At 45.0% G+C, this 27,649-nt stretch overlaps 1 protein-coding gene across 9 annotated transcripts in view; it reads right to left on the bottom strand.

Annotated features, from left to right (window-relative positions):
* Positions 1–27,649, bottom strand: part of hspg2 (heparan sulfate proteoglycan 2) — a 131,032-nt gene that overhangs the window by 73,127 nt on the left and 30,256 nt on the right. For 5 of the 9 annotated variants that reach the window (XM_083770008.1, XM_083770010.1, XM_083770012.1 and 2 more), the window contains exons 2-12: positions 25,277–25,406; positions 24,908–24,970; positions 11,404–11,513; positions 10,297–10,355; positions 9,315–9,487; positions 7,437–7,565; positions 6,767–6,967; positions 5,918–6,037; positions 5,163–5,294; positions 2,149–2,293; positions 327–484 (exon numbers count right to left, since the gene is read on the bottom strand). In XM_083770008.1, coding sequence (XP_083626134.1) covers positions 327–484; positions 2,149–2,293; positions 5,163–5,294; positions 5,918–6,037; positions 6,767–6,967; positions 7,437–7,565; positions 9,315–9,487; positions 10,297–10,355; positions 11,404–11,513; positions 24,908–24,970; positions 25,277–25,406 — 1,420 coding nt within the window. Of the gene's footprint in view, positions 1–326; positions 485–2,148; positions 2,294–5,162; positions 5,295–5,917; positions 6,038–6,766; positions 6,968–7,436; positions 7,566–8,289; positions 8,329–9,314; positions 9,488–10,296; positions 10,356–11,403; positions 11,514–17,776; positions 17,840–24,907; positions 24,971–25,276; positions 25,407–27,649 lie in introns of all 9 variants that reach the window. The other 4 variants (XM_083770007.1, XM_083770013.1, XM_083770006.1 and 1 more) reach the window with 3 other exon arrangements.

The following is a 27,649-nucleotide window of genomic DNA, read 5'->3' as shown; positions in this document are numbered from 1 at the left end:
GTGCAGACGATCAGAAATCAGCAGAGAGCGATCGACGTTTGCGCTGCTCTATGTCGATTTGAAGTGGACTCGGTCCCAGACTTTTTTCTTTACTCCCTGGAAATAAAAACGTCTGGGTTTCCGAGGCTAATTAATTGGCAACACATTATATTTTGCTGATGAGTACAGTATAATAGTATAGTATAGTATAGTATAGTATAGTATAGTATAGTATAGTATAGTATAGTATAGTATAGTATAGTATAGTATAGTATAGTATAGTATAGTATATATAGATATATATAGATCCCAACACCCGATTGGCACTAGAGTGCCAGTGTCCGTACCAGGCCCTGGTCTCTGTGTGAGGGTCAGCACTCCATCGGGGATGCCAAACACCAGGCCCTTGGCATTGATGGCTTCACAGGTGTATGCCCCCTGGTCGGCCTCCTTCACGTCACGGATGGTCAGGGTACCACGGCCATCTTCACTGGTCATGGAGATTCTGAGCATGCAACGATAATGCCAAAATAAATCATTTACATAATAACGGCAACTTTCTGTAAGGCTAAAGACGAAGGATCCAAGATGCGTTCTCTCAACAAATTTCGAATCTCTAATTTAACCCATTCCGACCCGAGATCAGATTCTAAAGATGTCTTCTACATCCTGACAGTTTTCCATGTCTGACCTGAGATCAGATTCTAAAAATGTCTTCTATGTAAGTCGCTCTTCGATTTTTCAAAAAATTGCAGACCTTTATGGAAAATAACTTTCATTCCCAGAGGTCACGAACGTAAAGCTACGCCGCAACTACTGTCTCTAAGTCAGTAATTGAAAGCAGATCTTTATGAAGAAATGAGTCAAGCATCGAAACAGCAAACTATCAAGGATTGCTGGACATAGCATTTTAAAGGCTCAATATTTGTGAAAAGGAGAATAATATCGCAAAGTGGACAAATTCCAGTTCTCATGATCTGTTTCTGATCAATTTTCACGTAACTCTCAGGAATGCGTGATCTGCAGATGTCTCATTCCAGTTCTTTTATCTAAACAGTCCAACACATGTTTTCCCAAAGTGGGCATTAAAAAAACATCAGAACATTCTTTGGAACCCCTTTGCATCATTTGCAAAGATGACTAGTTCGGTAATGCATAACATTTGTGAATAATACATTCATAAATAATAATGGATTTTATTTATGACGTACTTTACATTCGTCAGAATCTCAAAGTGCTACAAATGCAAAAGATAAAAACTAAAAAAAGCATCACATCATTAAAAACATCTAAGAAGCGGGAACAAATAATTTAATATTTACAGTTAAAAAACAGTACACTAATTTGTTTTCTGAATCGTATTTGATCAGCGCTGCCTAACCCATTCTGACCGGGCACCATGTCGGCATCATGTTATGCTTTAGCTATTGAAAAATAGCAGATCTACAAGCTCATATCGCGCCACCGAGTGGCGCGATACGAGCTTGTAGGTCTGCTATTTTTGAAAAATCGAAGAACAACTGACATTTTTAGAATCTGATCTCAGGTCAGAATGGGTTAATCAGACCAGTGTGTGTCCAGCGGAAACCTCGTATGAATCTGATCTCAGGTCAGAATGGGCTAATTTGACAGTTTGACAAGAGTTTCGTGAGCCAGCCGTGTTGTGTTTGCATAGGCCCAATGAATATGCAATAATCGAACAGACTATTTTCTTTTGCAGAAGCAATGAAACCCTTTTTAACCCATTCTGACCTGAGATCAGATTCATACGAGGTTTCCACTGGACACACACTGGTCTGATTAACCCATTCTGACCTGAGATCAGATTCTAAAAATGTCAGTCGTTCTTCGATTTTTCAAAAAATAGCAGACCTACAAGCTCGTATCGCGCCACTCGGTGGCGCGATATGAGCTTGTAGATCTGCTATTTTTCAATAGCTAAAGCATAACATGATGCCAACACCAAAATGGGTGCCTGGTCAGAATGGGTTAAATCAATAATAATAAATAATAAATATATATATACATATATATATTGTCAAATTATTGTCTCCTTTAGGCAGCCATATAATTAGCAGGATAACGAGCAGTGAGATGCTCATTATTGAGAAATGAATCAGGGGTTTATTTCTCAATAATGACCATTATACGATATGATAAAAAGCCCACCTTCCACTAAGAGGGATGTGGCCCCAGTTGAGTCTCCAGGTGATGATGGGAGTGGGCACTCCCACAGCCTGGCAGGTGAAGGTCACGCTGTCTCCGCGCACTGCCTGAACGGACTCTTCTGGTGGACTTGTCACCAAGGGAGGACCTTCATGTAAAAACAAAACTCAATAAATCAGTATGGGCAAAACCTCAAATGGAACCTTTTGCAAAATTGTGCAAAAGATGAAACCTCAATCTATATGTTTTTTGAGTATGAGTGCTATATATGTGGCAATTCAGCGAGGCTCATGAATGTCTGAAAGTCAGATATAACTGATTGCCCCGAGGATGGACTGCAATTCCCTTTCAGTTCTCAGCACTGGATGAAATACAAACAGCTCTGTGTCTCCACAGTGACCACATGTGTGAAAATAGAGCTGGGATCACCGCAAATTAGTCACACGGCACAAAGGAGCTCAGAGGGAGACTACACAGCAGAATCAAAGAAGAGAAAAGAATGAGCAAAGAGCAAAATGTAAGAAAGAAAGAATATTGTCTGTGTGTGTGTGTGTGTGTGCGCGCGTGCGTGTGTGCGTGCGTGCGTGCGTGCGGCCGTGCGTGCGGCCGTGCGTGTGTGCCTAGTCATAACTTCAAGCTAGCTTCAGTTATTCAGCTATTCAATTATTCACTGGCATAATATAACACTAGTCTGACTCTGAATGTATGAATACTGATCCAAAGCAGCCATGTACCTAATCTACCTATCCATTAACAGGGTATTAAAAAAAACAGAGACTTTATTGTTTGATGGCTTCTGAGGAGACACTATGCTAATAGATCAGTCACAAAAACATATCGCATTGTTTGGGGAAAGACCGCAACGTGCTCACACACTAAGAAGAGCTAAGCCATAGGCTAGTAGGTTCTCAAATATGGGGTCCGGCGACCCCCCCAGTGGTCCCAGAGGGGGTTCCAGCCAGGGGGGTCCCCAGCGTATAACCATTGGGAACATTTCAAGAAGGCAAGGAAGAAGGCAACCGATACGACTTTTCGCTAATGACAGGTAAATTACCCTGAACCGCGCTCACTTCCAGTTTTTGTATAAAGCAGGCCTTGTTGTGCTGTGTCATCAGCCTCTTACTGTATGATACTGTAATTCTGCTAACCAGAAGTATTACATTTTACATTTACAATTAATAGATACAGCACAACTGTATTTTAAAAACCACGATGAAAGGCGTGGCAGTGTGCATGGGACTGCAACACTTTGTGGAAAAGCTGACTCCTTGGTAGAGGTCTCTGCATGCGCCCTGCTCTACTTAGCACATTTTACAGTATAGTTAACCCATTCTGAACGGGCACCCATTTTGGTGTCAGCATCATGTTATGCTTTAGCTATTTAAAAAGAGCAGATCTACAAGCTCATATCGCGCCACCGAGTGGCGCGATACGAGCTTAAATGTGCTATATAAATAAAGTTGGATTGGATTGGATTGGATTACAACCATTGCCATAGATACCATCACAGCTAGAACTCAAGAATCAGTATAAGAACAACAGACTTTTTTTCTTGTTTGTATAGTTGTGCCTAGTCTGAACAACATAGTTTGGTTGTTTTTGTTCTTGCTGGAAGGCGAGCACGATCAGTCTCTTTGGCAGCAGAATCAATGCTTTCGTTCGGCTGAAGGAATAAGCATCTTGATACCCGAGTCGACAGGTAATACTTTGCAAGCCCTTAAATTCATGTCTAGAGATTGTCTAGACTCTAGAAACACCTCAGCTTCTCAGGGAAGTGAAGAAAAAACGTAGATGCAAAGCCAACCTTGGAGGATGTTTCTGTGGTAAAAGAATTGTTTGAATCAAATACGTGACCGTGTGGAGATTGTTGCCTTGCCAGAGCAGAGAAAATGAGTTATTGGGGGATTCTTCCAACTATACCGAGTTCAGATGGACCCTGCCTTAAAACTGCATCGTGCTGGAAGCTTCATTTAGCAATGAGTTCAAGGCGGTGTCGACATGGGTCTCTACAGCAATGAAATTGTTGTGTGTGTCACTCACACCCAACATTTCTATACTCTCTGTTGGTTCTGTGAGTGTGTACCTGTATTCACATGAATACATCTGCCAAAATGAGTGTGGAGATCCTTACCAACCTATAACTACTACAAGTATAATATAACTACAAGTTATATTTTAACTTTTTTAACCCTAACCCTAACTTTAGTGTACAGCACTGTTTCAACACTGTTGTTCTAAAAGTGTTTTATAAATAAAGTGGATTGGATTGAAGTAAGCATTCAATAACTAGGCTCATCATTGAACAGTTTGCGCGTGAAATGCACCTCAAAACTGTTAATATCTTCCATTATAAGATGTTTACATTCTAACTGAAATATATCAAGTTATACTACCAAAAATTACTTCTTATTATTTTGAAATAGAAAAGTTTACTTTAGTTCAACTCAAGAGAATTCGACTTCTCTCTCTCCACAGAGGTGTAAATATTCAAGTTTTGACAAGCTTCACAGCTGGTGTAAATCCCAGATAAAAAGCATGGAATCCTCTTCATCACGGTTCCAACCGTAGATTCTGATGGAAGTTGTCTCATCATGATTGCAGCATTTCAGTACCAAAAGTGCGTGCGTGCGTGTGAGAGAGAGAGAGAGAGAGATAGAGAGAGAGAGAGAGAGAGAGAGAGAGAGAGAAAAGAGAGACACATACACAGAGAGAGATAGTAGTAGTACAATCAGGGGATTATAAGGACAGAACCTGGAAAGGTCACTTGCTTCAACGTAATACTAATGAGGTACCAATCAATGGACAAATTAAGTCTAAAGACTTAATGTCTAAAGTAAATACCAACAGGAGAATACCGTTTGACTTGTGTGTCACATTCACGCTTGGGACACACCCACATAATCAGCTGTGCAGCACAGCTCAAGTGACAAATAAACTTGAAGTTGTGGTGTGTGCGTGTGTGTGTGTGTGTGTGTGTGTGTGTGTGTGTGTGTGTGTGTGTGTGTGCATTGACTTACTGCAGGCGTATTCATCAGAGCGGTCAGGGCAGTCTGGTTCCTCGTCACACTGGTAGCTCGCTGGGATGCAGGTGCGATCGCTCAGACACACAAACTGCTCCGGGGCGCACGTGTCACCAGGGCCCTTTGTGGCTGTCATGATAGAATACAGAGATGTGGGTTAGCCCATTTATATAAAAATAAAGTCTTCTGAAAGAATATATATTCAAAGATTTGTGCCGCATTTTCACGAAAAAAAAAAAAAAAGCAGACCTACAAGCTCGTAGCGCGCCACTCGGTGGCGCGCTACGAGCTTGTAGATCTGCTATTTTTCAATAGCTAAAGCATAACATAATGCTAACACCAATGTGTGCCTTAATAACGCCACACATTTTAATGACGTAAAATACTAATACTATAGTCCCATTAAGACAAACTGCTTTGTTACTCAAGAGTCAAGGTTCTCAACAAATCCGGGAGAGCTATTATACCTCTGCTGGTTCCGTGCTATACCAGTCAATTGCATTCACCTGTGTGTCCCAGGTCTAATTAGGCTCAGGTGAATGCAATTACCGCCCTTGTAGGTCCCTGGTGTTGCCTTCACACCAGCGAACAAACTTCGGCCATAAGTTCCCATAACTCATTTTAATGGAGGGGGAATGCATTTCCTTTCTGCGTCACCTGCTAATGCTCAACCAGTATGAACTATTGCCTATTTCTTTCTTTTTTTTGCCACAACCCGACAAAAGGACCAAGATAAACAACTTTAGACTCACGGCAGTCAGTTTCATCCGAGTTGTCCTCGCAGTCGTTATCTCCGTCGCAGCGCCATAGCTTCAGGGCGCACCGGCCATTTTTACACTTGAACTCGTTGGGCTCACAGGGCGAGGGAGTGCCTGTAGACAGAGGTAAAGGGCTGTGGATGGGTGCGTTGACATCTGGGTATGTGTGGGTACGCGTCCATGCCCACAACATCATGCCATATGTGTGCATATTTTGTGACTAAATCTGACTGAGGGACTGCCATTGGATGTTTTTGATTTTTTTTTTTTTCATGTCACATGAAAGCAGGGAATCATAGCTTCAAATTGACATACTTATTGCTTGTTCAGTTTGACCCACCAGTTTTGGAGATATGGCTTACAGAGTGATGTCTTGCAGAAAACAACAACAGTTGAGAAAACAGGCTTGAAAGGTTCACTTCTGTGGTCTCCAACATTACACCTAGCTACATGTTGAAGCATTTATTTCATATTTACATGTCGATTTCAGCTCTGACACTAATTTCAGACATGCTCGTCTAGAGTCTGCCTGTGCTATTAACTAATTTAAAAAAAAAAGAAAAAAATAAAAAGCTGTAATTTGCGCGATGGCAGTCTCTCAGTCAAATCTGGCCACATCTGTGTCCTTAATCCATTTAGACCCGAGTTAAAAACATTCACTTTGAAAGAATATTATATTCAAAGATTTGCGCCACATTTTTACGACTTTTGAAAAATAGCAGACCTACAAGCTCGTAGCGCGCCACTCGGTGGCGCGCTATGAGCTTGTAGATCTGCTATTTTTAAAAAATCGTAAAAAAAAAAACATAATGTTTAAAACACCCAAAATGGGTTAATACTCACCACATCTTAACTCGTCACTGCCATCATTGCAGTCCCGTTCCCCGTCACAGAGGTAGTCGCGTGGGATACACTCTCCATTGGGACACGTGGCCTGGTCCACCCTGCAGGGCCCCGGGGGCCCGGGGGGACGCACAACCTTCTTGGTGGGGGGCGCGACAGCAGGAGAGGTGGGGGAGACCGGACTGGGTGGTCGTTTCACATCTGAAAATGAACCCCCCACGATTAACACATTCTGACCTGAGATCAGATTCATACGAGGTTTCCACTGGACACACACTGGTTCTGATGAACCCATTCTGACCCGAGATCAGATTCTAAAAAATGTCAGTCGTTCTTCGATTTTTCAAAAAATAGCAGACCTACAAGCTCGTATCGCGCCACTCGGTGGCGCGATATGAGCTTGTAGATCTGCTATTTTTCAATAGCTAAAGCATAACATGATGCCAACACCAAAATGGGTGCCCGGTCAGAATGGGTTAACATCCCAACCTTCTCATTATAAAGCCAGATGCCGCCACTGTCATTTCGGGGAAGAACACGGAAAAAGTCACACAAAAGACATCATTCCACGTGCAAATTCTGAGCCGACTCCATGCTGTAGTAGCTGACCGTCTTTTTTTTGGTACGAACTGCCCCTGCCAGCCAACCAACCCCCCAAAAAGCTACTCACCGCCGCAATTGGTCTCATCGCTCATGTCTCTGCAATCAGGTCTGTTGTCACACAGGTATTCCATCAGGATACATGTTCCGTCACCACACTTGTGTTCATCCGCCATGCAGGGCCTGATGCTGGGGGTTACTGGGGGGGGGGGGGGGGGGGAAATATGCGGGGCAAAGGGGAACGGGGGGTTCGAGGGTCAAAGTCATGCAAGCCAAGACTACCAGCGAGCCAAGACACTATTATGGCAGCGTCCTTCGTCACGATGCAAAATGTGTGGGCACACATTAGGGGGATAATACCAGTATTAGTATTACCCCAAGTCAGCTCTATACCGGCGTTGACACAACTATAATTAGATAGTTGATGAGTTAGAATCATTAGAATAGTAACTTGTGCTTTCAATATTTCACTGTAACATCTTGGTACACTGTGCTAGATAGTTGTCAATCATTTTGGCATACATCTCACTGCTTTAGAATATTATGTCGCATCTAAAAACCCGACCGAAATGCAGCACATATAAAAAAAGCATGCCGTTTTCTCAGACTATAACAGTCTGCCTAATGTTTACAAGTGCATGGGACATTGTGGACGAATTAACACACCAACCAAATAAAAAAGCTGATAATAAGACTCATGCCATGCAAAGACCCATCCTATTATAGCCTACGTACGGTTGGAGCCAAATGTTTGTAATTTGGCCATATTCCCGAGTGTCTACTCTACAAAGCTGCTTTCATGCATAGACATTCCTCAGGTCACATGACCACTGGTGACACATGTCCAAAAGTAAGAGGCCATCAAAAAAGCATCATCCAGTATTTACAGTCACCGTGCAGCAGGCGTGGCATCGTGTACAAACCTGGCGCCGCCATAGGTTCCACAGGGGGTGGAGCTTGAGCTAAAAAATCACAGAGACTTGTTATGGAAACCGCCTTTCTCAAACTGACGCACCGCTGAAGACAGACAACACGAACCGAGAAACTGCATCGTATAACACACAGCCAGAGCTGCGTAAAATGGTCCGCTTGCACTCAAATAATAAACACATTTCCACTTTGCTGGAGAGCTGATATATAGGGGTGACAAGACAACTCACCCCGTTTCTGTTTTCCTCCCAGAAATCTCCCCAGTGAGGGGTGAGGGGAGAGGCTGGACAGCAGACGGCTGGACTTTGAATTTCTCTAACTATAAACTTTCATGACAGCAGAACAGCCTAAGTACAAATATAATTTATGAAAAGCTACCACAGTGAAGTCAGTTCACAGAAGTTGTTGTAGGATATGTGGGGATTATCTGACGAGGTACCATTTGAGTGGGCTAAAACCTATACTAAATAATACTAAATTGTTTATAGGGTCAGTATCATAGAGTTATATATCTATAGAGAAGACACCCGAGTTCTCCTCCCATCCACTTGCATTAAGTTGCTCAAAAGCGCATGAGGCGGATTCACTCCTCCTTCCTGGTAGGAACAGAGTGCATTCTGGGACGGATTGCAATGGTGAGTGGCCCCAAACACATGAACGCGCTGCCGTTGAACGCGCACGAGCGTCGTCCGTCGTGAACGTGTACAATGTTAGTCAACGGACAGCGCGTTCATGTGTTTGGGGCCAGGCTGCAATACCTTCATTCGGCCACTATGTCCATTTCGCCTCAAGATTTCCTCTGGGTGCCTTCTCTATTCATATATATACTCTAAGGTCAGTATAAGTAAAATAATATAGCCTTTCCACAGGAGTATCTTTTTATATCTTTCCAAAAAGAATACAAACAGCCAATATAGCATATATTACAAAGTTATCCCCCTCACTGGGGAAAGTTCCCGGGGAGGAAACACGGGCAAGCACCGGGGGTGAGTGGTCCAGTATGCGACATAGGCCTCACCTTCTCCCAGCCGTCTGAACTGGAAGCCCATGACTGACGTGACGTAGGAGGCGATGGCGCCCTCCTTCACCACGCCGTACAGCACGCTGCGGATCTGCTCGTCGTTGCTGTTGTAGTCGGAGCCCACGTCCAGCTCCACGAACGTGTCCACGCCGTCCTCTCTTATCATCTTCCTATAAGGAGAAGCAAGCACAGGTCAAATTATATATAGGTTCTGGGTGGAGGGGTCCATCTCTGTACTTAGTGCGCTATCTTAGCACTGATCAGTGTTTTATGTGTATTTCCATATCAGGATCACAATGCACTTTGATAGCACTTTTGTAGACTTTTAGATAGCATTTGATACAGACAGGCATTTGATACAGACTTATAGCATGTTATGTAGACAGCACTATAATTGCATTGTATAGCACTTCATAGTACATAGTAGTATAGCATAGTATAGTTTATATGTATAGTTTATATGTATAGTTTCATTATATATATATATTCCACTGTTACGTTCTTAGCGTACGCATGTTTCATGATAAATGCTTTTTATATATTGTGATGTATTCCCATGCTTTTTTTGTACTTGCTTAATGTAAATCGCTCTGGATTAAGAGCGTCTGCTAAATTGTAAATTGTAAATTGTAATGCACTGGTACTATCAAATGACATTTAATGTAAGTCGCTCTGGATTAAGAGTGTCTGCTAAATTGTAAATTGTAAATTGTAATGCACTGGTGCTATCAAATGACATATAACTGACTAAACAACGTCTTATTCATCCTCTTGCATGTGCGCTCTGACTCACTTCAAAGTATTAAGTACAGGTCTGCATTGCTGAGCTGACGCTCCATACCGTGTTTGGGAATGGAGTGAGAAAGGGATCATCTGACATGGGGTAAGACTATAATAAGGCATTTAAGGCAGCAGCACACAGCATGAATGTTTCCAGAGCACAAGGGTCTGATTTCCAGGCTTTGTGTTTCTCTCTTACTTGATGAGGACCACGCTGACCGTCTGGACGCCTGAGATCCTGTTGTACTCGGACTCCAGCTGTGGATGAGAAAAGACCCACACAGAGAGGGAAGAGTTTATGGAAACGAATCCAGGGGGTTATTTGTTTTAGAGACAAACCGCCGAGGAAGTCATGAATCGTATGGATGAGTCAGTGAGAAGGTGAAAGTGTCCTCGTTCGTTATACAACGTTTCGTTCGGTTAAAGGACCACTTCACCACTTTTCAACCTATCTTCATATAATAGGTCCTCACTAATAATCATGATAAAATGGCACCATTTTTTCTACTCGGTCTGTGTCTCATATAGGAGGGCTGTGGGGCAGTTCAGAAACAAACATTTACAAACATTTTTTAGATTTTAATTATCGTGAGAACGAAGCTTTCCATTTTCCCATCGCTACTTTTCAGGACTAGAAAGCCTGCAGTTTCTATTAGCTTGTATTCCCAATCTATGATGTCACTGGAGGACGGTTTCTGAACTGCCCACAGCCCTCCTATGAGACACAGAAAGAGTAGAAAAACATTGCGCCATCTTTTTCACGATTATTAGTGAGGAGTGGACCTATGAAAGTTAGGTTGAAAAGTGGTGAAGTGGTCCTTTAACAACAGGGACCGCTGATGATATGTAATGGCAACTAGCTTGCATGTGAGAGTGGACTATTCACATGGTGGTCATTTTTAGGTCACATTTGGGGTGGGGTGAAGTGGGTGTGACATTAAGAACAAAATGGCTCCTTTTTATATGGTGGATATAGCACGGTGTGTGTGTGTATGTGTGTGTGTGTGTGTGTGTGTGTGTGTGTGTTTAACCCATTCTGACCGGGCACCCATTTTGGTGTTGGCATCATGTTATGCTTTAGCTATTTAAAAATAGCAGATCTACAAGCTCATATCGCGCCACCGAGTGGCGCGACACGAGCTTGTAGGTCTGCTATTTTTGAAAAATCGAGCGACTGACATTTTTAGAATCTGATCAGAATGGGTTCATCAGACCATGAGTGTGTGTCCGGCGGAAACCTCGTATGAATCTGATCTCAGGTCAGAATGGGTTAAGGAGTCTTTCGGGGAAAGGAAATGGCCTATACCGTGTCCACCACCGCATCAGAGATCTCGATGAACGCCGGCGAGAAGATGTCTTCCAGCTCCGGCCCGTAGACCAGGGAGTCGGTGAAGTTGACTAGCGCTCTGTAATAGACTGTAAACACAGGGAAAGAGAGAATGGGAGAGGAAAGGCTGTCAGCTTCAAACCACACAGTATAACAGACGAGAGCTCCAAATTAATACCCCATTATGTCCCCAGCGTTAACATTATTGTAAGCCCAGTTCTTAAGCACTGTTTTCCAACATGATTAAGTGGCGAGGCCCGTTTAAAGATGATTCGAGATTAAATAAAGTTTGGGGGAATAATGGCTTCCCTTTGGTTTTTAAGCCATTCTGACCGGGCACCCATTTTGGTGTCGGCATCATGTTGTGCCTTAGCTATTGAAAAATAGCAGATCTACAAGCTCATATCGCGCCACTGAGTGGCGCGATACGAGCTTGTAGGTCTGCTATTTTTGAAAAATCGAAGAGCGACTGACATTTCTAGAATCTGATCTCAGGTCAGAATGGGTTCGTCAGACCAGTGTGTGTCCGGTGGAAACCTTCGTATGAATCTGATCTCAGGTCAGAATGGGTTAAATGCTTTGTGAAGTGAAAATTGAAGAGCATTGCTGTGGCTAAGACGAGAGCCCGCATGCCACATACAAATTATGGTGTCTATTTCCATATCTGATCTGTGGTGTGGTCTGTGCGCTGAAGCCAAACGACGGCAGCTTTGCACCACAGATACGCTCCGACAAGAGAGAGACTCGCTGACATAGGCACGCTCAGCGCCCGCACATACGCGAAAACATGATATTTAACCCATTCTGACCTGAGATCAGATTCACACGAGGTTTCCGCCGGACACACACTGGTCTGATGAACCCATTCTGACCTGAGATCAGATTCTAAAAATGTCAGTCGTTCTTCGATTTTTTTCAAAAATAGCAGACCTACAAGCTCGTATCGCGCCACTCGGTGGCGCGATATGAGCTTGTAGATCTGCTATTTTTCAATAGCTAAAGCACAACATGATGCCGACACCAAAATGGGTGCCCGTTCAGAATGGGTTAAAACCTGCATTTCCCGTCATTGTCACGCCTCGTGTGTCACGCCACGCCACCATATACGGCCGTCTCCATATATGAAGATCATGACCACTGACCTCATCAAACCCTGGATAGCCACACAGGGACAAGACTTGGATCATCACCTAGATTTACATGTATGGGGGCCGGCCAGCAACTCTACATCTGACCCTTAGATCTCCATATATGGAGCTGACATGTTCTGACATTCCATAATGTACCTCTACAAACCCTGTACACTCTCAAAGACACGCTCCACCTCCCCCACCCGTACTTCCTCTTCGATGTCTCCCTTTTGACTGACACCTGTCGTGTCCATTCAAACTCTAGACACGGGCTCACCCCAAAGTTATTAGTAGAATTCTCAACAGGCCCTATACCTGAGGCCCTCATCAAACCCCTGCACACTCAAAGACACCGCCCTCACTGCCACCCTTAGATCTCCATATACGGAGCCGACCCGTTCTGACATTCCCCATGTTGATCTGACCTCATCAAACCCTGTACACTCAAAAGACACGCTCCATACTATATGGCCCAGTACAGAATTCATTCCATATGTTGATCTGACCCCCGTCTCACTGGTAAAATATCAGTCTCTCTCTCTCTTTCTCTGTCACTACTATAGGATATCATGGAGGAGAAATCACATCAACAAACGAGTGAAGACAGATGTTGATAACGTTTGCATGTCAAAAGTGCCAGTTGTGCTCTGCAGAAGCCCTAATCAAATGCAAACCCCTTAACTCATTCTGACCGGGCACCCATTTTGGTGTCGGCATCATGTTATGCTTTAGCTATTTAAAAATAGCAGATCTACAAGCTCATATCGCGCCACCGAGTGGCGCGATACGAGCTTGTAGGTCTGCTATTTTTGAAAAAATCGAAGAACGACTGACATTTTTAGAAGCTGATCTCAGGTCAGAATGGGTTCATCAGACCAGTGTGTGTCCGGCGGAAACCTCGTATGAATCTGATCTCAGGTCAGAATGGGTTAAGGTCCATAGTATGTGAACTCCAGAGTATCCAATAGCCGGGGGTCACTATATACTTGGTTCCAGATTTTCCTGAGGGAAAGCCGATGACATCAGGGACTTGGAAGGTAAGTGGGGAAGTTCTAGCCTGCATTCTGTACCATGTCAACGGCTCCGCACAGAGGAGGGAGAGGAAAAGTAATCCTCCGTGAATGGTTCTGGAAGGGGGGGGCCCTCAAACATTCCCTCGTCATCCACCGAGTTTAAACACATCAGCCATATAGGCAGGGGAGGCCAGAGGTGGAAGGGGCTTAAGCGGAGGGTTATTATATCAATGTGGCACAGATCGCAACGGCTAGATTATAACCTGCCCCGGCCCGGCCCGGCACAGTACAGTACATACAGTAAGTAGGTCAGCTGTTTGGCACAGACGCGGCAGTCTGCAGCCACACACGCACGGGGTCAAACAATAGGCTGCAATTAATGATTAGTGTTTGTTTTTTAACCCATTTTGGGGTGGGAACCCCTTTTGGTGTTTTCTGGCATTATGTTATACTTTAGCTATTGAAAAATAGCAGATCTACAAGCTTATAGCGTGGCACCGAGTGCCGCGCTATGAGCTTGTAGGTCTGCTATTTTAGAAAAATCGTGAAAAATGTGCCTCAAATCTTTGAATATATGTTCTTTCGGAGTTTTAGTTTTAAACTCAAATCTTTGCTTCTGGGGGGGGGGGGGGTCCCTGGAACAACATATTTTCAGATGGGGGGGTCCTTGACATGAAATATTGATAGAAACATGAGGTTTTTCCAGAAAGAAATACATTTTAAAAAGACATTTATTTAATTTCGACGTCAGGCCTAAATGGGTTAAACTCTGACTATCAGATGGGTGTGGTTAACTAAACAAGGACATTCCACGATTATGTCAGAGAAGCTATCAATCATTGAATTATCATATGTAGCGAGTGGCGGCTATGATCAATAATATTATTCTTTCGGTCTGCCGTATATACAATCATGTTATTATGGGCAGCCATTTCAGATTGGACACGCATACAAGTAAAGTCTTGAGATTTGATTGTTATGCTACAGGCCTACTACTACATTGTTCACTATTACACGTATATATTTACTTTACATTACGCACATCTACTTTGACCTCAATTTGCAATGACCTCCATGTAGAACTACGGTATGTGAATAAACCAAAATATTATTATTAAAACTTTATTATTCCACTGTCACAACCATAACATATTGACTTTTAACCCATTCTGAACGGGAACCCATTTTGGTGTCAGCATCATGTTATGCTTTAGCTATTGAAAAATAGCAGATCTACAAGCTCATATCGCGCCACCGAGTGGCGCGATACGAGCTTGTAGGTCTGCTATTTTTGAAAAAATCGAAGAACGACTGACATTTTTTTAGAATCTGATCTCAGGTCAGAATGGGTTATAATCAGACCAGTGTGTGTCCAGTGGAAAACCTCGTATGAATCTGATCTCAGGTCAGAATGGGTTAAATATCCCAGGCCCACAGGGTGCTCCATTGTCACACTCCTGCTAACACCCTTTTGGGACGGGCTTGCCAGCCTCTGATTTGACCAGGAAGTCAATATTTGTACAGTCTCTTACAGTTGGATGCTACTTGCCTATAGAGTCATGTTTTATGAGAGCCTATCCTGGGGGGGCGCGCAATGCCGTAACATACACAGTAGATACAGCCAAATACACACAGATACAGTACAGCGCATGTGTGTAAGCAATGCACACACACATGCAGTACACACAGTGTACACAAGCACATTAAACATGCTTAAGTTAATACATGCACGCGCACAAAACCAAACACACGTCCCATCATTCCATTTCTTTCCTCTCCCCTTTTTTCTCCAATGGAGACAATGACAGCACCCATTTATCAATGCTTACGGGGTGCTACTTAATTAAAAGTTGAACACATTGCACTTTCCACAGAGGCTGTGACTTCATTGTGGCAAAGGGCCTGCTGTGGGGGCCTTATTGCAGCACAGCCAAAACGTTGGCCCGGCAGGCAGCGGGTTGCCTTCTCAAAACACAGCTGAATTCCCTTTCATTACACACCGAATTATCACCACGACGCGCGCTCCAGTGGCTTCCTCCAAGACGCCTTCCATTCCTGGTAAGGGAAAGGCCTCATTGAGTAAACCGAACGCTGGCTATTATATGAAAACACACAGTGATGTGAACGTGCACGGCAAAAGCTGCAACTATTAGCCCGAGCCTGGCCGTGCGCCATATACCGCCATATACCGTCATAATACTGGGATAATCAAAGCACCACGGTCCTAGTCGTGGGTAGCAGAAGACTAGGCAACATCAAAGTGCCTCATCAAAGCGGCTCATTTGACCCGCGGATAATCTAATCACTCGAGCAGCCCCTCGACTCTCAGAGCTCGCCGCTCTGACGTGGCGGCCCGGGGAGCGGTAGAGGGCCCGAAACGGCCTGGGCTCCTTTGATTAACAGGCCCGGGCCGTGGCCCATGCTGCTAACGAGCAGCATGTCCCTTTTGCTCCAAGACCCAATTCTCCTGTACACCAATCACTGTTTCCACTCGGGGGGGGGGGGGGGGGGGGGCAACCACCGCCAGCGCCGTCCAGTATGATGGAACTCTACGAGTGCAGACATGACACGGGTGGCGTGGCGAGAGAATAGAAAAGAGAAGCCCCCGACGAAAAATAGCGTTCCGAAACTCTTAATTCACAAACGTATTTAGCTATTAAAAAGCTGCGTAGCAGAACTGTGGCAGCTTTGTGTATAACGGCCCCCTTGCCCCCCCCCCCCCCCCCCCCTCCCCCTCCAAACACACAGAGGCCTATGAGCAAGACAAAGACCTGATTGAGCAGTGCAGAGCCCGGCATGGCCTTTTAAAGCCCAGCCACTTTCGGTTTGACCTTTAACCCCCCCAGGCAGGCAATGCCCACGACGGCACCGTCCCAACAGCGCCCAGCCCCGTCGGGGGAGAGACAAAGACAGAGTTAGAACTGGACAGGAATGAACGAGGTCCTCCACAAATATGAGACCTTTCCCTCCCTTTTCCCGCTTTTCTTCCTCCGTCTCTCTCTCTCTCTCTCTCTCTCTCTCTCTCTGTGTGTCTGGGAGCAACATTCTCAGCCTGCAGCTTTTATAGGAGGAGACCCCTGCTATGTAACCCCTTTTGATGATGGCCAGCCCAAACAGCTAGGTCTTGAAAGTCTTCTATTCTCCCAGGAGCTCCTCCTGGGAATGACTCCTGGCCTCAGTATTAAGCTGACTCTCCCCACCGCACCGCACAACATGAACATAAAGAAAACAGTGTTTTGTAAGGGACACCGGGACATAAACCCCTTTGTCTTGTTGCCAGGGGGCCCCCAGGGGTCTGTACTTGTTTTCCTCTACACCTAAACTCTTCACCGAAAAATGGCCAATCTACAAGTTCGCCAAATGATTGCCTGTAATGGCATGCCCGGAATAGGGACGCTGGGGTGGATAATGGCCATAACGCCCACCATCAGTGGTCACTGAGAGAACTTTGGTTTATATCATAGGGGCGAGCCATCTGCAGGGGGGGGGCGAAATTGACTCCAATTACAGTGTAAAAAGTACATTACAATCAAATATTATTTTAATCCATTCTGACCGGGCACCCATTTTGGTGTCAGCATCATGTCGTGCTTTAGCTATTTAAAAATAGCAGATCTACAAGCTCATATCGCGCCACCGAGTGGCGCGATACGAGCTTGTAGGTCTGCTATTTTTGAAAAATCGAAGAACGACTGACATTTTTAGAATCTGATCTCAGGTCAGAATGGGTTCATCAGACCAGTGTGTGTCCGGCGGAAACCTCGTATGAATCTGATCTCAGGTCAGAATGGGTTAAATTGCTATCCCCCTGAAACAGGGTAGCGGAATAGATTCCCACATCACTTAATGATGTTGTTTTCAACTGGAAGTGTTGCCACCACTGGGGTGGGAGACGGGGTTGTTCCATTGGAAACAACCGCATAATGTTTCCACTGGCATCAGACAACGCTCGGGAGTACCATGTGAGACGGAACAGGGGGAAGAAAAAAACACAACAGCCCAGAATTAAACCGGGCTCTCCTCCTTGGAACGCTATCTGAGAGTGCTTGTGCATAACTGAGCCGAACAGGTGACATGAGTCTGTGCCAAGTTGGCCTGGCCAGAAAAGAGAAAAGAAGGGGGTAGAGTAGACTCAGTAGAGTATAGTATCAGAGTAGAGAGGAGAGGAGAGGAGAGGAGAGGGATAAAGGAAGCACAGAAGGGACTTACTGTACTCGGGTTCATCTGGACTCTGTAAGTTCCCCAGATGATATTGAGAATCCAACCAGCCTGCTATGGTTGAGCAAGTGGTGACAAAGCGAGGCGCGAAGGAGCAAGAGGCGAGAGAGACAAGGAAAAGGGAGACATGGTGCAGAGGTCGAAGGGTTACAAACAGAAGCAAAGGTCAAGGATCAAACAAGAGAAAGCGAGAGAAGAGAGGGGGGGGGGGGGGCGGAGGCAAGTTAGCCAGGCAGGTGTGAAAAGGTTAAAGTTTCAGGAAAGTGAGAGCGGAAATGAGTGAAACACAGGGAGAGAAAAATAGAAAAGGACAATTAGAAAGACTACAAGTATTGTCGTGACAGAGCAGTTTGTGGCAAAACAAGATGCACAGATCAGAAGAAAAGGTTCAGACTTTAAATGCATGTCAGGCCAGGAGTGCACTAAACTGAGCCCGTTTACACAAACAATCAATGTTGCTTCGGTCATCAGCATAGAATGTTTGGGGCAGGCGTTATCATCAGAGATTTTAAATGTTGACCACAAATCCGCAAAGTTTGCAATATAATGTACAACAAATCCACAGCAAAATGTTGAAGTTGTGAGATTAATGCTTGATTGTTTGCCTGAATATAAAGGAGTACCTCACCCAAAAAAAAACGTATTTCTGGGTGAAATAACACATTTCTGGGTGAAGTAACACATTTTTGGGTGAAGTACTGATACAGCAACATTTTCAATGTCTGTTTCCATGACAGTGTCCAGGGGAAATGGGTATATGGATTCATCTCTTATCCCATTCTGACCGGGCACCCATTTTGGTGTCGGCATCATGTCGTGCTTTAGCTATTGAAAAATAGCAGATCTACAAGCTCATATCGCGCCACCGAGTGGCGCGATACGAGCTTGTAGGTCTGCTATTTTTGAAAAATCAACAAGAACGACTGACATTTTTAGAATCTGATCTCAGGTCAGAATGGGTTAATCAGACCAGTGGGTGTCCAGTGGAAACCTCGTATGAATCTGATCTCAGGTCAGAGTGATCTCATTAGGCCAGTAGAAGACTGCGGAGGATATCCTTCAGACGAAACACACTTCCACTTCATTTTGCACTTCACATCACATCTCTTGACAGATCCACCCGGGGGTTTTAGCAAACCGTAGCGCGGGGAGGAGCGGGGGCTTCCTGTTTTCCATAAGTTGGGTGGAAAACGCTGAGCACCATGCTAACCATTTCATACCAAAGAGCATCGCTATAGCTGCACTGGCACAGGGAACAATGCCTATGCTCTCTTCTTTTGGTTGGTGACTCATTCGTTCTTCCATTGCAGTGGCTGTACCATCATGAAGCCATGTGCTCTGAAAAGCCATTTGGAGGAAGAACTTTCAGCCAAACTTAGATAAAGGTTGAAGAGAAAAGGGTCCTTGTGCTGGGGAGAACCACAGGGTTTGAGATTACTACAATTTGAATGACCGTAAAACCTTGAATCAATGCATGCCATGGCGGTGGTCATGGAAATAGAAACACTAAAACAAACAAACAGAAAGAATATCCAATCCTCTGACACTGTAGTGAGGATATACGTGTTGACAAATGCTCCAGTCCACATTCTTCGCGAGTCCACTCCATAAACTCCAACAGACAGCAGTAAACAACAACTCCTCCTTAATCAAGTGAGTGTGTTGCATCCAGCTGTTTTACAGCTGCACACACAAAAACACACGGCCGCTGTCACACGCCGTCGCTGTACTTTGCAAGTAGACAACTCCCCACACAGTTTACAGTAAGTGTGTATAAAAAACTGATATATTTAGGTCAAAGAGTAGATACTTGAGGACACAGTTGATAAATAAAGAATTTAACCCATTCTGACCGGGCACCCATTTTGGTGTCGGCATCATGTTATGCTTTAGCTAGTGAAAAATAGCAGATCTACAAGCTCATATCGCGCCACCGAGTGGCGCGATACGAGCTTGTAGGTCTGCTATTTTTGAAAAATTGAAGAACGACTGACATGGTCAGAATGGGTTAGGAAAAAAAAGATTGAAAAGAAATATCAGCGAGGAAACCGAAAAGAGTGGGTCAGAATATTTGCCCCGGCCCTCCCCAAACATTCTGAGGTTTTTTTACACGAGCAGTCAGTGACCCAACCTAATTAGTGCTAATGAAGCATCTGCAACTTCAAAGTCTTCAGAGATCCTTGTCGGCATGGAAGGCCATGGCAGGGAAACGGGGGGCGGGGGGAGAGAGCTTACTTGTCTCTCTCTCTCTCTCTTTTATGGGCCTGGTCCATTCACGGGAACAAAGTATGCGCTGTGTACAACAGACTGAATAGACATGTGAGCTGAAAGGGACACTTCTATCTGTCTGTTGCGAAAACGTAAAAAAAAAGAATGTTAATGTGGTGTCCAGATGGTGAGGTCATCCGGTAAGTAGCAAGTCAAACCCCGCTGAGTTCACGTGTGGCATCGCGCATCAAAGTTTCAATTCAGCAAGGGGTCAAGAGAGTTAACGGCTTAACGAATCCCAGGAGAGGTATTATTGCTATCATAAGGAACACTCGCCGACCGTGGAGCTTTGTCCAAATGAATCCCCCCCCCGGCCGGGGAGGCTCTCCAAATGTTGAAGCACTACTGAGGCCCCTACTGGTTAAGAGCGTGAACTGCAGGCGGTCGCGTGGATTCATGACGAGGAAATGACGTGCAGCTGGCGGGTTTTAACGTTGAGCGCTCGTTTTGCACTTGTGGAAGTATAGACCCTTCTTATTCTTGTTGTTCCGGGTGCTTCAAAACGCCTGAACTGAGCAACTTCTATTTAAATTAACCCATTTTGGGGCGGGAACCTCCTTTTGGTGTTAGCGTTATGTTATGCTTTAGCTATTGAAAAATAGCAGATCTATTTTTGAAAAATCGAAGAACGACTGACATAGAAAAACATAGCTTTTTCAGAAATCTGTCAGGTCAAAATGGGTTAATAGCGGAGGGGCGGGGCTAACGCTCCGGTTCGGGCCTCCTATCCTTTTATTACTCTATGAAAATATTCAAATAATTGCATTCTTTCAGTTTTCATGATACAATATCCATTGTCTTTTGTTCAGCTATCTGCATGGAGAGATTTCCACCTTCTCATTGCAGCCTTGCTTTGTTTTGGTAAAAGGTCATCGATAAGCCCTAGATATCAGTTACAACACATGTCTTTGGCATTGACACAAGAGAAAAAAAAAGAAATGACAAACAAACATATTCTCTCTGTCAATGAAGGGCCCAAATGCCTCAACTCTTTTCTAAAAGAGACATGGCGAAAAGCAGTTCCCCAAGGCAACACATTTTAGTTTTTGGCACAACTGAGTGTATAGTAACACGGAGCCAAGGAACAACACCCCAAGTGAGTGACTAAGTGACTATAGAACTACTAGACCATTCATTCTGCTGCTCAGAAGTCAATTCACAACAATGTGCTCGTGTAGCTTTAACATTGTTGCACACAATAAGCTATTAATGGAGGACAGAGGTGATTTATCAATAGCCAACACCAACTACTGTGACAAAGTTTAACCCTAACATGTCTGATGTCCTTCAACAGGACAGCAGTCTCTGTTTTGGCTGGTGCGAGTGGCAAAAGATAACGTGTGTGTGAGTGTGTGTGCGTGCGCGCGTGTGCGCATGTGGGCACCTTCGGGAAGTCCGTCAGTGGTTCGACAAAAGAGCCCACCAAAATAACTGCAGCTGCCAGCACTTGTCCTTCTGCCCCAGCCCCCCCCCCCCCCCCCCCACACACACACACACACATACACACACACCCCACTCCCTGTGCAGCTATCCCGAAAGCTTTGCTATGTCTGGCAGATACACACGCATGCACGCACGCACACACACGCACACACACACACGCACACGGACGCACGCATGTCGCATGCACGCACACACACGGACGCACGGACGCACGCACGCATGTCGCATGCGCGCGCACACACACACACACACACACACACAAAAACACTCAAACGCACACACTCACACGGATGCACGCACACACACACACACACACACACACACACACACACACACACACACACACACACACACACACACACACACACACACACACACACACACACACACACACACACACGTGACCAACTGTCCACCCCCAGGGGACAGGGAACAGTGCTGAGTGGGTGGCCTAGCATCAGCCTAGGCCTCTTGCCCTCCCATGCCTCATCAAACCACTATGGGTTAGGGTCCATTACACTAATGTACCTTCATCTGCTGCTTCAACATCTGCTCTCCTATCATGTAAGATTCTTTGTTTTATTGATTTTTTTTTGGGGGGGGAGGGGGTCAGAAAATCAATAACCTCAGTGGATTAAAACTAATTCCACCCAATATGGCTATACGAGAATGAGACACATGTAGAAATCTGCATTTGATTCTCATTTGAACCAGGACAATCTTTTAAACTGACTTCCTGAAAGACATAGATAGATATAGATAGATATTATCAGGTAATAGTGAATAAATAAGTGTAATAGCTACATTGTGTACAAACCTTTTTTTTTATTAACAATAAACATACTGTAAAGCAATACGGTATCTATCTATACTCCCCTAAAACGAGGATGAAACAGGCTGCGTAGAAGTCATGAACTCTCAAGCCTTTAATCCGAAATTAGCACTGGGAAGAAGAACCTAGCGGGGCCTCAGAGGTCCTCTTAACCCCACCACAGCACATCACAAAAGAGGACATGGTGAGCTTTGCTTCTTTTTTTGCTTTTGAAACAAAGTGGCCGACAGCCTTGGTGGCGCACTGGGAACGTTCGTAAAGAGGGGCACCAGCCGAGGAAGGGAAGTTCCGGGAGATGAGAGATTAAAGATGGAAGTTCCCACACATCTCTGTGGGGATCTGACTGGGGGGGGAGGAGGGGGGGGGGGGGTCAAGAAGAAAGGTCAGGAGGACATGGGAGGGTTGTGCTGCAGGGCAACTTTCCTATCTTCAGAGAGCCGATTACAGACGGCGATTAAAACAAGACAATAGGACAGGAGAGGATGAAAATAGCCTCCAGTCTCGTCAGAAATAGTTACGGCTCCAGATGTTTTTTCACGGCCTCGGTATAGGCCTGTACACGCATACAGTATGTCTGAGAATGTCGGACGTGGGAAATCCTCAAAACCTACAGTATGGCACGTCGCTTATATACACAACAGGATGCGAGGCATAATGGGGGCAGAAGTGGCACCTGACGCTCATCACTATAAGGACTTTACAGTATTCGAGGGGGGAAGGAAGGCGGAGGGTGTGGCTGGACATTGTGAACACAGGGATTCAGCACACCATTCAGCTTCCCATGCAGGAAACCAAAAATGTCCTTCCCCCAGACTATCTTGCTCAAACGTGGACAAACTAAGCTGAATTGCGTGTCAATCCACGGCATCTGAGATTAAATAACTGTAGAGCCAAGAGAAAGCTATGTAAGCATTTATTTAACTGAGGTTTATGGTAACAGAAGCAATAAACTATAAAAAGTAATTCGGCTTTTTTTGTAGGCCCTGTAGTCTTGCAACAAAACCATGAGAATTTTAACACAATCCTTTTCAATCCAAATTCTGCGAACAAAGTCAGACCTTTTGTATCCTCAAAGTCTTCCTTTGGCACACAGGAGAGCCTTGTTATTATCTGACCCTTAGGCTAGGCTAGTGCACCAAACTTCTTCCCAGCAGGATTTGGCTGAGAAACACAGAACTTGAAAACAGCCGCAACCGTGCTGTTGTTGTTGAAAGATGTCTTTGAACGGTTTGCGCTGATCTACAAATCCACGTGTGAATAATATGCTCACAACCTATATATCTATTCATGCTGCTTATGTCTTAATCCATGGGATAATGATGCTTCCACTCCATATTGTGGTGCTGCTTCAACATGGCTCAAAGTATTGGGTTACATTTGGCTAGAATATATTAGTTGACGCCAACAGTTGCCTTTAACCAGCCACACTGGTGAGGTAGACCTCATAGCAGTGCTATTTCCGTGAGTACGCCGTGTCTCAACTATGCAATGTTGCTACGAAAAACAATTATTCTGCCATGAAGAGCACTGGCTCTCTGCCAACTGATAGTGAACAGATTTTGTTTTTGATTGAGACAATAAACGATGTGTTTCCGTGGCGTCCAGGTGTGACAGGAATAAAGTTCCTGTCCGTCACGCTGGGGCTTTCTGCGCTGACACTTCACCACTTTTCAACCTATCTTCATATAATAGGTCCTCACTAATAATCATGAAAAAATGGCGACATTTTTTTCTACTCGGTCTGTGTCTCATAGGAGGGCTGTGGGCAGTTCAGAAACCCTCTTCCAGTGACATCATCGATGGGGAATACAAGCTAATAAAAAACTGCAGGCTTTCTAGTCCTGAAAAGTTGCAATGCGAAAATGGATTATTAGCGAGGACCTATTATATGAAGATAGGTTGAAAAGTGGTGAAGTGGTCCTTTAAGCTTGTCATTTCTTTTGCATTTAACCCATTTTGACTTGGGAACGATTCTACAAAATGTCTTCTAAATCCCGACTGTTTTCTTGAAAAAGCTACGTTTTTCTATGTCAGTCGTTCTCCAACACTTTCATGTCACTTTTTTCACGATTCTTCAAAAATAGCTAAAGCATTACATAATGCTATAAAAACCAAAAGGGGTTCCCACCCAAAAATGGCTTAAGAACAGAGATGATATGGAAGCATCCCTGAACAAAGAACATTTTAAAGGAGGTTGGAAAAAAGCCAGTTGGAATGCAAAACAAAGACGCCTTTGTCATGTCTGGCCATATCTTTTCATGTGCTTTATTGTGATTTCTGCCTCTCTGCCACCGGTGGAAAGGATGAAAGGCTGCAGAGGGGGAAGACATGTTTACAACTGTGAGACGAATGGGAGAGCCCTGTGTTATGACCAGCGCTCTGAGCTGGGTGGGACGGGAGAGATGGCAGGGCCGGATGCTAAGGCGACATAGCAGAAGTATACAGACAGGCATCTAAGATAAGTGAGGTTCAAAGATGACAAAGATGTAGACTAGAGGATATGGCCGTGATAGTGGAGTTGCTCCTCCACACTTCAACAAAGCTTGCATTGAAGACAACGTGGTGACTGTTTGACTTACTTGTGCTCTCTAAAACTACTGTAGGCCATGGCGTGCTTCCATCGTCCTCTCCGCTGGGCAGATCTGTGGAGTGAAAATGCGTCACAAAAACGTTTTAAGACATTTCGACAGCATGGGTGCGCGCGGGGCACAAATCCATAATGCTATGCATCGACCCCCCATGAGAGTCAATCTTGATGAAAGTGGGGTTAAATTATTTTCGAGCGTGCTTTGCTTTGTGCAAATGTTGAACACATAAAACTGGATGGCACAAAGAGGCAATCGAATGCACACACAAAAACAATATTACACAGTCCCCTTGAATTAGAAGCAGATGTTGTTGCTATGCGTGAGCAGTCGCCTCCCCTAGGCTGCCTCCATCATACCCACCTCCCGAAGCTTCGTCAGCAGCAAAGTCTTCATCGTCGTCCAGTAAACTGTGAGTCGCCTTGACACTTTTCTCTGCCTCCAAGTCCTCCGGCAGAGGTACCTCTCCCCATACCTTGGAGCCCTGGGCCACCTGCAGCAAAAACACAGAGGGACAGAGGGTCAGAGATTTATTGGGGTTGAAGTCTCTCTCTCTCTCTCTCTCTGTGGAGCAAGGTTACACCCAGACACGCACGCACGCACAGCACACACACACACACACGCACACACACACACACGTGCGCGCGCGCGCGCTCGCGCGTGCAGACACACGCCCTGCGGGAGTTCAGGAAAACAAAGGCGAGACGGGAAACGCGCTGCATTGTGATATGTTTACTTTTTACCATTATATTACCTGTCATTGACCTGCATGAGAGCACGTGTGCAAACACATGTTAGTGACGGCACCACGCACGTCCACGACAGGTTAGAGAAAACAAAGGGGCAATACCAGTGCAAATGCAACCATCCATGGCTTTTTCCTGAATACTTGATGTATTGTCTACACTTGTTATCTTAAAACGTCAACTGCAAACGTTCATGGTCAGCTGCACTCGCAACGCGACTCACACACACACACACACACACACACACACACACACACACACACACACACACACACACACACACACACGCACACACGCACACACACACACACACACAGAGACAGACACAGGCCTACTACTACAGGCTTAGTGAAAACAGTTGAGGTCGACATCAGAATGTGTGGATGACACAAATCTGTTTAAGTATGTCCCAAAAAAACACCACACCGCCCCCCCCCCCCCCCCCCCCCCCCCCCCCCCCAGGGCTGAAAGATTGAGCATACCACGGCGGCTGCTTTGTGATTGGCTCCTCGCGCTGCATGGGATCAGGAAGGAGTGCATCATGGAAACATGATATCACCTCTTGCGGCAGTAACACAAAATGAAAAAGACCTCTTCACCGCAGTGGTGGTGGTGGTAGTGTTGATGGTGTCAATCACGTGGGCATAATATGCATGCAGTACAATAACATATACTACAGTGTGAACTGTGAGTGTGATGATGCAGAGATGGAGCCCCCAGGGCTCATTCCACCCCATATAGCTGAACCTGTCCTTGGAGCGTACATTTAGCCCATTCTGACCTGAGATCAGATTCTAAAAGTGTCTTTGATTTTTCAAAAATAGCAGACCTACAAGCTCGTATCGCGCCACTCGGTGGCGCGATATGAGCTTGTAGATTTGCTATTTTTCAATAGCTAAAACATAACATGATGCCAACACCAAAATGGGTTAAATGAACTTTATTCCAACTAGGTTTTATGCTCCATCTTCCATGTTTCCTTCCCCCGGGAACAGTTGTATACAGAAGTGCGAGCACAACTTTGTTTCGATATATTTCACTAGCTCCTTACCGGGTGCATGCATGGACTATCCACACTTTTCCTGGGCTAGTGTGTGTGCTCCAGTTCCTGTCGATTTGATCCAATGAAAGCCAATGAAACTGGTCAGATGACCAATGATATCCAATGAAATCAACAGGAACTGGAGCACACACACTAGCCCAGGGAAAGTGTGGATAGAAAGGTTCCTTTACGATATGAGGGAATACCAGCGCTGACGGAAACTCAAGGAACTTTGACCCATGCCCACGGAATAAAAGTGCCGTTAAGAACTTAAGCCCTATACAGTACGACAATTATTCATTTGTATCATCGCTATGTTGGCTCATGATGAACATTTTCAAAATCAAAATGTAAATTTAGCTACAGACATACAAAATAATCGTTAATAAATATAAACCAAGCCATAAATGTATACTATAGTGGACTCCTAATGTACCATGGTGTCTAATGCACATTAACCCATTCTTACCGGGCACCCATTTTGGTGTCAGCATCATGTTATGCTTTAGCTATTGAAAAATAGCAGATCTACAAGCTCATATCGCGCCACCGAGTGGCGCGATACGAGCTTGTAGGTCTGCTATTTTTTGAAAAATCAAAGAACGACTGACATTTTTTTAGAATCTGATCTCAGGTCAGAATGGGTTCATCAGACCAGTGTGTGTCCGGTGGAAACCTCGTATAGAATCTGATCTCAGGTCAGAATGGGATGAACCCCTTGGTTGGTATTTCTACCGCCAACAAACTTTAGCAACAAGCCCTGTGTGTGTGATCACACCGACACGCCATTCTACCAATGGTAATCCCTGACCACTCCCCCCTCCTCTCCACACAGTCACATGATGCATAGTAGAATACCGCCGTGTCATCTCCCCTGCGCAGGCAGGCAGGCAGGCAGGCGGGCGGCCCGCCGCGGACCCACGGCCGCGCGCTCAAAGCCAGGAGACA

Source organism: Protomyctophum parallelum (genome assembly GCF_964188405.1).
Source record: "Protomyctophum parallelum genome assembly, chromosome: 7".
NCBI classification, from domain to species: Eukaryota; Metazoa; Chordata; class Actinopteri; order Myctophiformes; family Myctophidae; genus Protomyctophum; species Protomyctophum parallelum.
Note: the sequence above shows the minus strand (reverse complement) of the source record. Positions and strands in the feature narration are given on the sequence as shown.